The sequence below is a fragment of the Mytilus californianus genome, unplaced genomic scaffold, assembly GCF_021869535.1.
Source record: "Mytilus californianus isolate M0D057914Y unplaced genomic scaffold, xbMytCali1.0.p SCAF_9, whole genome shotgun sequence".
NCBI classification, from domain to species: Eukaryota; Metazoa; Mollusca; class Bivalvia; order Mytilida; family Mytilidae; genus Mytilus; species Mytilus californianus.
In genome coordinates this window covers 22,629,645-22,640,110 of record NW_026262745.1, presented here as the reverse complement: position 1 = coordinate 22,640,110, position 10,466 = coordinate 22,629,645, and the positions used below count along the sequence as shown (strand labels likewise).

The 10,466-nt window shown below is 34.2% G+C and overlaps 1 protein-coding gene across 3 annotated transcripts in view; it reads right to left on the bottom strand.

Annotated features, from left to right (window-relative positions):
* Window positions 1-8,357: 8,357 nt before the first annotated feature.
* The window catches only part of LOC127714475 (transcription factor SPT20 homolog), a 38,983-nt gene continuing 36,874 nt past the window's right edge, over window positions 8,358-10,466 (bottom strand). For all 3 annotated transcript variants that reach the window (XM_052220529.1, XM_052220532.1, XM_052220531.1), the window contains exons 23-24: window positions 9,694-9,838; window positions 8,358-9,055 (exon numbers count right to left, since the gene is read on the bottom strand). In XM_052220529.1, coding sequence (XP_052076489.1) covers window positions 8,814-9,055; window positions 9,694-9,838 — 387 coding nt within the window. In that variant the 3' untranslated portion in view covers window positions 8,358-8,813. The remainder of the gene's footprint in view (window positions 9,056-9,693; window positions 9,839-10,466) is intronic.

Sequence of the window (10,466 nt, the reverse complement as noted above, 5' to 3'; positions counted from 1 at the left end):
TAAAAGTAATTGTCGCACGTGAACGTGTTTTCTAACTATAGGATATTTTGAATTTTAATAATTTTACAGCATTTTATATTTTAACTAAAACCCAAAACTGCAAAACTTGCAAAATTTTAGAACAGATGATCAAATAATATGGAAGAGACTGGTTTGCTGTGTTGACTACTGATGAGTCGTATGTAAGCGAAGCGCTACAACATCTGGGTCGATGCTATGGCTGAGGGCGTTTCGTTACCAGGGTAGCACCTTCCAAGTATGCAGTGCTCCTTTGCTTATATGTCATATCCCTATTCGGTAATTTTCTGTAGTTCAAAAAACTTAAAATAGTTCAAAACAGGAAGGTCTTTTCGCCCACTCCTAGGGCATAGATAGACTAAGCAAAACTTGCACATTTTAGGGATTTTTTTTTCATTGATCTATAAATTCGTAATAGATTTGGTCTACAAGCTATATTGTTTCGAGCGCACCATACGATTCGTATGTACACGAAGCGGCCATTTGGCGTATCAAATATAAATTTGGTATCATTGATGAGTTTATTTTAGAAGTAAGTTACAATAAGGTTGTTCAAAACCTTAACCTATATTGTAATTCGACTTATATCATAAATGGACTAGTAAGTTACCTTTGAGGGTTGCCATATGTCAGTGAAATAAAAGGTAGGCGCAACAAATTTATACCTTTAAGTTGTAATAATGATATTTCTTACGATATTGTATATGTATTATAGATACAATGAATAAGCGTTGATTCTTGAAAAAGAAACCACGAGCCCTGATTCAATCATTGTTAGGAGAGTTCGCATCATCGAAAAAATATATATCACAGAACAATGAATTACCACCTTTCGCAACCTCGCTGTTACTACCTCTCCGAAGATAAAAGAAGGCAATTGGATTCTTTTGTAGATGAAATGCTCATATGGCATACAAAATTTTAATCCTGGTATCTATGATGAGTTTATTTATGGTCAAGGTATTCTATTAAGTCCATATTGCAGCTCAGTGATCGTAATCGAGATATTTTCAACTCTACTATCTGGTTTAGAATCATGATTTTAGTCGTGATTGTATATTGCCTACCCTTTGTGGCGTTTTGATAAATAACCTTTTATGATTTATAACGAAGAAAAACATCACATTCACGTGAAACCAAATTCACTTCCCCTTTTTAATCTGAAATAATGGGCAAATTATCCACCTAAACCTTGTTTAAAGTACCAATTCTAATTAATACAAATTGACAACTATCATCTAAAATATTGCTCCTCACCGATTTTTCGGACCTGCACGCATTGAGAAAGATAGGCAGCTAAAATCAAATTTTAAAAGGTCACATGATGTTATTTATTGAGGCCATTTACTTTATCACAAATCAATCAAGGAAAAACTCGTATGTTTCAATATATCATACCTTTTACAACCAAGATTTTAATTGCATACACATTTTGCAGTATCTGAACATTTTATCTTTAAGTTAAAATGTTATGATTGCACCTATGCAAGGTCCCAATACACAGATATGAATCCATACATAGTATGTATTTCTCTCGTGCATGTCTTTGATACTAGAATGTGCATGGTTCCGCGAGAAAACTCTGCGCAGTGTCGGGCAAACAGAAAGTTCTCTCTCTCTTGGGTATTTTCATTTAAATAAACTCATCATAGATACAAGGATTAAAGTAGTACGCCAGACGCGCGTATCGTCTACAAAAGGCTCATCAGTGACGCTCAATCAAAAAAGTTAAAATTTTTGCAATATTGTTACAATTAAAATTATGTAGATCTTGGTGTTGCCTGATTCATGTCAGAGCCTGTCTTCAAGGCAGCTCTGAATCCCTCAACTGTGTTGGCCGTCAATATTGATGTTGGTAGATTATTACTGTCCCTGATGGTCATTGAAAAGAGATATTGGCCGTAGTCATCTGTACTGGTTCTTTTTTGGTAAAAGCGGTTTTTACCTCGGGTCCGGTTATCGTTTTGGGTCATGTATTGTTGACGATCTATGTCGATTAGATCATGCTGGATCTTGAAAAGCATGCATAATCTGTTTGTTTTCCTCCGTTTTCCAAGGCTTTTCCATTTTAATGTATTGACTATATTTGTGAAACGTACAGCCAGGTGTTCGGTCTGTGTAGATGTTATTCACAAATCTTGCTGCTCTTTTCTGTACCTGCCTTGATCTTCTTTTGGTTTGTTGGATCTCATACTAAGCATACATATTCCACTGCAGGCCTTACAATGGACACATATGCAGCCGCCTTTACTGGTTTGTGTAGCCTTTTAGATTCCTGTGGATAAATTCTAATGTTCTATTTCCCTAGCCAACTGTATTGTCGATGTGTTTATCAAAGGTTAGGTGGTACTGATTGATATTTTTATGAATTTGCTGGCTTTTCATCAACGTTTGAATTTGGTTATTGTTTTTAAAAATATATTTGCCTCTAGCATCACTAAAGATACATTAATTGGTCAAAATGTGCATCTGGTGCAGTGAGGTTGGTACCGTCTAATGTTATTGGAAACTTCACTTTACATTTTATAGGATTCTGTCGAAGATAATGGCAGAAATAAAAATAACACATTTTATAAATTGTGTGCTTTCGAAAGGCTTTTCTGGTTATACCTTTTCATCAAAAACGCTCAAACGAATAAAAATTGAAAGAGAACGATGTGCAAATACTGAAATACTCTGAAGAGCTATATGATCAAAAGGGTAATACAAAGAATAGCCAACTCCACCTAACGTCAACTTTGTCTGAGAGAGTATAAATCATATTAGTATCGACAACCATTGGGCAAAACGTATATATTCATTCCGCCTGTGTTAAAACTGAGGTCGTTGATACAAACAAAAATTAAATACCTTTACAGATATACGAACGCCAATGATTATCAATTTTCAAAGATTCATAGTTTGTACAATTCTGTCTTATCATCGTGACATATAATCTGTTTGGTTGTCGCCGCAAGAATAGTCTCAGGACATTACCATTTTGTGTTTTAAATACATTTAAATTAGAAGTGTTTAAAAAGGGAATAAGGTATTGACAATTTACTTGGTAACCCAATGTTTACCCAAATAACAATTATAAAAGATCATAAAAGAAATTTTGAAAGATCGTAGGCCTGTTTTATGTTTCTTTGAAACTTAAGCCAAATGTAAAAACAATGAGGCTTCCTTCCTTCCTTCACTGTATTGGATATGCAAATTACACAATGGTTTTTCGAAAAATTCCAAATTGCTGATTTTGTCAAATTCTAGATACTGGTTTTTAAAATTACTAGCATTTATAATATCAGCAACCAAAACAGTGCTTCCGAGTTACAGTGAAACTAATACCGTCTTTACTTGCAATATAATTAATAAATCTGACTTTTCGTTCCCTTTTAAAAGTAGTCTTCGTTTCAAACTTAAAGCCAAATTGGACGGATTAGTCCAGTTATATAAAAAAGAAGGGCCGATATAGATACCAAATGTGTTTTAGGTGAGGTAAAATATAATTTGTAAAATAAAAACCCTTGTTTCTATTAGTGCTGAAAAATAATCAAGATTCTTGAACATATTTGTAATGTTTGTCCACAAACACTATTATCTTGGATCCGACTATGATCCTCCTCTTATACACTCGTTTCTTTTTTCTCTTTTTTTTCATTCGTATGGGGCGATTATCATGCAAGGGCTACTCCCGGAGGCTGAAAAGACGTTGGCATCTTCCTTTTACTCAATGTTCTTATGTAAAGACGATGCCCCTTCTGAATCCACTAAACATTTTAAATGTTTGGTGACCATGGTCACTTGGTCGAATCTTTCCAGTTGAAGCAAAGGATGCAACAGATGTAGTTAGGTTTGATAAATACTTTGACTTCTATCTAGTAATCGACAATGAGGAACGGTTGAAACATAAACTGTACGATAGAAGAGATAATTTGAATTTTCCCATTGTGAACTATTGATATGTATGCGATCACATTCCATCATCACCTGCATATATATACTATATCTCTCTAGGTTGATATACTATTCTGTTTTTTTATATTTTATTGTAGGTGTTTAACGCTACTTTCAGCACTGTTGGCTATTCCGTGGCGGACAATTTTTATTGATGGAGGAAGCCGGAATGTCCGGGGAGAACCACCGACCTTCGGTATGAAAACTGACAATCGTAGTCATGCAATTAAGATTAGAGTCGAACGCACCTGTCACGTACGGGACTCGAACTTACAACCTTATATACTATTCCAGAGCGTGTGTTACCTATCAGGATCTCCTTGAAAAACAGAGTTTCTGCAGACAGGAAAGTCTTTGAAACAAAGGATCTAATAAACCAATGCTTTGACATGATGAATTAAGTTTACAGTAGTTTATCGATGTTAAAATTTTATAAATCGATTAAGAAAACAAAAATCAAGGTAACAAACAAAATCTGAAGGATACATATTAACTCCGAAGGGAAAATGGAACGAGACTGTGCAAGAGTCTCCTGCAATGCATGCATTACCCGCCATGCAAATCCACACTCAGGAATATGACACAATTGGTAAAACAATACAAATTAGAAGACTATATCAGTTATCTACAGATCTAAGACGGCAAACATAACACAAGTAAGTTGCGACATATTGTCAAGTTTGTGATTGTGGCCGTAAAACTTACGTAGTGTCGATTTCAGTCGCCACTTCCTTGTAACTCTGTTGTGTAGTTTTTGTGTAAGGGGCACGTATCAATTGAGAAACATAGAATAATGGCATTTTCATTTTTGATACTGACTTTATCAGCAAGAATATCCACCGAGCCCGTTAGGGCGACCTAATATTCAAATGGATGAGGCCAGTATAAAAAAATGAAAATGTCATTATTCTTGTTATCAGCAATTTGTTTTAACAATATGTGTTTTCTTGTTGAGAATATTCCTTTCCTAGATTTAGACATTTCAGTTTTACACTAGAAACATTTACACACAAATTTACGATAAAAGGGATGATGTTTCTTTCCATATTGTTAATTTTCCTTTTTTGGACGGTGATGTTCCTCTGGAACTATCTTACGGTGTTTATATATCCCAACTCGTTCGTTATGCCCGTGTCTGTAGTGACGTTTTGAATTTCAATGAGCGTAATCTATGTATTACTGGTAAATTATTAAGTCAGGGATTTCGTAACCACAAACAGAGACATATATACACATATATCTCTGCCACAAATTACTTAAAACCTTTACTAAATTCTTCCATAGATACAAAGATTTGGTTTGCAAGTTTGGCTGTTCCTGTAAAAAAAACTTATTTCAACACTGTAATTAGATCTTTGAATATTGTTTTTATCGGTATAAATATTGATTTTGTTATCAGTAAATTAAAATCATACTTAATAGTTTTGTTATACATATATGCACTTTAACCGTACTACAAACTGTCGATAGCTTTATTTTGGCATTGCACAAGGTCATGTTTTTCTCTGACTGTTAATGACGTCTTTATACTAAATCCATTGGATGTTGGATGTGTACTGATAGATATTTAAGTCTAAGATACATGATTTTTTTATTAGTTGTTATTGGCTTTGCACTAGCTGTCAGTAACTGCGAGTACTCTCAGATCTGTACTTAGTGTTCTTTTTGTTGTAAGGGATGAGGGATGGATAAATGCCCTGGCACGTCCGGTCTACGTTTTTATTTGATTGTTCTGCTTTGTATCTATCTGATGAGTTAAGCCTTTTTCAACTGATTTTTATAATTTGTTCTTATGTTATGCTGTTTCACCACTGTCCCAGGTTAGGGGCGGGTTGAGTGCTCACAAACATGTTTAACCCCGCCACATTCTTTGTGTGCCTGTCCAAAGTCAGGAGCCTGTACTTCAATGGTTGTCGTTGGTTCATGTCTGTCATATTTGTTTTTCGTAAATTATTTTGTTATAAATTTGGCCGTTAGTTTTTCAATTGATTTGTTTCATATTTTTTATGTTGGGGCCTTTTATAGCAGACTATACGGTATGGGTTTTTCTCATTGTTGAAGGCCGTACGGTTGCCTATAATTGCTTACATCCACTTCATTTGAACTTTGGTGGGTAGTTGTCTCATTGGCAATCATACCTCATCTCCTTATTTTTAAAATGAAATAGTTGGTAAACTATATTTACACATAGAAAACGTTATGATAGTGGTTTGGTTGTATGAATGAAGTCGCATGCAATTCATTGATAAATTGATGTAGATGTGACGTTGCTGCACTTGATGACATTGCCTAATATTTTCGAGTATCAGGGCTGTCCATGATGTTAAAAATGTTAAGCAGTAAGATCAAAGGGAAAATGTACAAATTGCCGAAACGATTAAGGATTGGGCAGAGTGTACGTTGCTGCTGAGAAATGGGAATTTGACAGTTGGAAAGTTGAAATCATCACTTTTGTCATAGATTCTAGTTTGCAGTTGTCCTTCTATGTCAATGGTGGGGACAAGATAAAAATATGAAGAAGACCTTCCAGTTTCGGTTGTTTTCTAACTATCTAGTTCGATCTAATATTTGAGTTGCAAGTACTCACTGAAATGTGGGTTATTCAATAACAGGACATGTTCAATATATCTGAAGGTGAAATTAAAGAAGTTTGCAAGATTTTGTTTCTTTTTTGTCTTTCGGGTTTTGCATGAAATATGCTTCAAATAAGTACAAAAAGAAGTTGGCCAGTGGGAATGTGCAGTTAGTTCCCATAGGAATACTGGCTACAAGGGGGTGTCATCTCTACGAAAAGGAAAAACATAGGAAAGCTATCATGACTAAGATAACCAGTAATCGCTCAGGTATACATCAGGGTATCTTCATGTAAACGTTTCAAAGTCAATGAACCATAATGAGGGGGTGGGGTTATATAATCTCCATGGAAATGAAACTTGCAAATGCCAAAACATTTGCATACCGAATATCATTGTCTTAACATAAGTGGTTCATCTAAAACTGACATAATCACAAACTAATACATGTAAACTAAGCAAAAGTTTCAAAGTCAATAGACCATGACTGAGGGGTAAGGACCAAATATTCTCCATGGAAATGAGATGTGCTAATGCTTATACAACTGCATACCAATTATCATTGACCTACCACTAATGGTCCCCCTTAAACTGACCTAATCACAAACTAATACATGAAAACTAAGCAAGTTTCAAAGTCAATAAACCATGATTGAGGGGGCGGGGCCAAATAATCTCCATGGAAATGAGATATGCCACTGCTTATACAACTGCATACCAAATATCATTGACCTACCACTAGTGGTTCCCCATAAACTGACCTAATCACAAACTAATACATGTAAACTAAGCAAAGTTTAGAAGTCAATAGACCATGACTGAGGGGGCAGGGCCTAATAATCTGCATGGTAATGAGATGCGCCAATGCTAATACAACTGCATACCAAATATCATTGACCTACCACAAGTGGTTCACCATAAACTAGCCCTAATCACAAACTAATACATTGTTGATGCCGCCACCGCCGGAAACAGCATACCTATGTCTCGCTTTTTGACTCCATCAAGGCGAGACAAAAACCCAAGACCGTATGCATTTGCACGTAAATTGTTAAATAACATACCTGTAGTTTAACATTGATTTTATTACCTTTATCATAAGAAGAGTGACTTTTCTATTGTTCCAACTTCATCAGTTCATACACTGCTACCCCCTTCCCCCCCTCAGGCATAGATGGACAAAGCCAAAATTGGCACAACTTTAGGGTTGTTTTTTGTTTTCAATGACCTTCACCTTTGTATTTAATTAGGCCTTCCACCTGTTTTGATTCTAACGCCACTGATGAGTCTGGTGTAGATAAATGTAAGTTTGGCAAACTTAATTATAAGCCTGTTATCTTTGATGAGGATTTACAACCACCAGGTTTAGTCCCTAGGGTATGACCAGTCCAGTAGTCAGTACTTCTGAGCAGACATGAAAAACATTGATATGGTAATTTTTTATAAATTTACTGTAAGTTTATAAATGGATGAATTATTTGAAAGACAGGTTTTCTAAACCCAGACATAAACTGACTCATTTGGCACAGTGATTTGGTTTTTTTTTGTTTCCAAATACCTTCACATTTATATTTTGGCACTCTAACTGTTTTGAACAAGGTGCCAAAAATGAGTTTATGTAGAAAAAATGTGCATCTGGCTGTTAAGTTTTAGCCTGTGATCTCTAATGAGTTTTACAACCACTGGGTCGATGCCACTGCTATTGGATGTTTCAAAGGGTATTAACAGTCCTCTTCTGTGATGACATGAATTATCATTGATACAGTCATTTTCTAAAATTTAATGTTTATAAAATATTTCAATAGGCCCTAGATTAATAAAATGCTTTAATTTCTTTTATGGTATTTATTTTATTCATATAAAATACTTCATCATCATGTAAATTGTTCCTAAATAGTACATGTTTATAAACAATAAAAATTTCAATCCTAAATTTCTACCTATATATATATATAATATCTCTTTAAAAAAAACTGCACAAACATTCATCAATTTTATCCATAATCAAGCATTAATAAAAAAAAACTTCAGTCATATTTCATACAGAATTTTCATTCATACATTTTCTATATTTAATACAAAACTGTATGTATAATTTTAAAATCCACAATCTAAATTTCTATTTTTACATGCTTTATATGACTCATAATGTCACAACTCACTAAACTTGTATATTTTATTGCAAGGTCATTTATAAACATATAGAATGACCTTCACAATAATAACAAGACCACAAGGGCTTCAGACAAATACCATACACAGAAATAAGTCATTCACAATGTCATATTAATGTTTTGGCGGTGTTGGGGTTGTCCTCTTTTTACTTTTGGGTTTTAAGTTAGCTCCTACTGATGTAACTGGTGTTGATGGTGGTTTAATTTGGAATGGCTGCAGCTGGAATTGTTGTCGTTGAATCTGTTGTAACATCAGTTGCTGTGGAATTTGACCTCCAGCTTGTTGTGGCTGACCAGGCTTTAACTGAGACAGCGCAACTTGGTGACCACCTATTGTCTGTGCTGTCAGAACACCTTAAAGGTAAAAATTTAGAAATACTGTTCGTTTAACATTTTACTTAAAGCTTGTAAAAATCCCCCATTTTTAGATGGCGCTTTGACAGAAATTCATGTTGGTAACATGACAAATGTGGAGGAATGATACATACATGTTTTAAAGCCTTTTAATTAAAAGATTGTGAATGGACTTACTAAACATTTAAGTATAGAATATTTTCAAAAAAATCAAAAATTTGTTAAGAGTGTTATCATGAGACCATGAAGAGAACTTTTATTAAAAATTCACACGTTTCCATGTGTTTCCTAGCAGATGACAGTGGTTACAGACTGATATAAACAACAGTTTCCAAACAGGAAATTAATTTTATTTTATTTCCAAATAATGATGATATAATTTATGCATTTATATATATATTTCATTGTAATTTGGATATAAAACTAGCCTATTTTGAAGGGTTTATAAATATCATGTACTTACTTCATTCTACGAATACCAAAATTCAAGAGAATTAAAATACTGTCATCAAATTTTTGGGAATTAAGTTTTAATTATTTAATAAGTATGATTGATTTTTCCTTGCTTAATGTCCAGTGGCAATTATTTCATGCATATAGCTCTGAATAAACCACACACCAGTGAAATGTAGCTTTACCTGAACTAGGGATACTTGTCGCATTTTTGCCTCCAATATGTATTTGACCAGCTGATTGTGTAGCAAGAGTAGCTGTTCCTGGTTTAAGTGGGGCTCTTTGTTGTTGAAGTCCAAGAAGCTGTAATCCACCTGGCTGACCTTGGATCTGTAAAAGGATTGTATTGTCAGAATAACTGGTGTTTTGAAAAATAAATGTCACAAATTTCATGCTGTCAGAAACAAATATTAAAGAGTTGTTCAGTCATGTACAGTATGTTATTTGAAACATGAAAAATATACATACATGTGATGAAGTCGGTCTTAAAATTATTAAAAAAAAATTCTTCTGCAACAATATTAGGCAGATAAATTCTCCCCGTCTTCATTTCTACTTGCGTATTGTTCCACTAACTTCTTTGGCTCAATATATTTTTTCAATGAACCTTTTTACTTGGTCACATAAAAATAAGAAGATGTGGTATAATTGCCAATGAGACAACTCTCCAAAAGAGACCAAATGACATAGAAGTTAACAACCATAGGTCACCGTACGGCCTTCAGCAATGAGCAAAACCCATACCACATAGTCAGCTTTAAAAGGCCCCGAAATGACAAATGTAAAACAATTCAAACGAGAAAACTAATGGCCTGATTCATGTAAAAAACAATGAATGAAATACAAATATGATGTACAGCAACAAACGACAACCACTTCAGTTCTTTACTTGCCAGGATAATTCACAAAAAAATATATCATAAAGATCATTTATTAAAGATAAGAATTTGTTCAATAG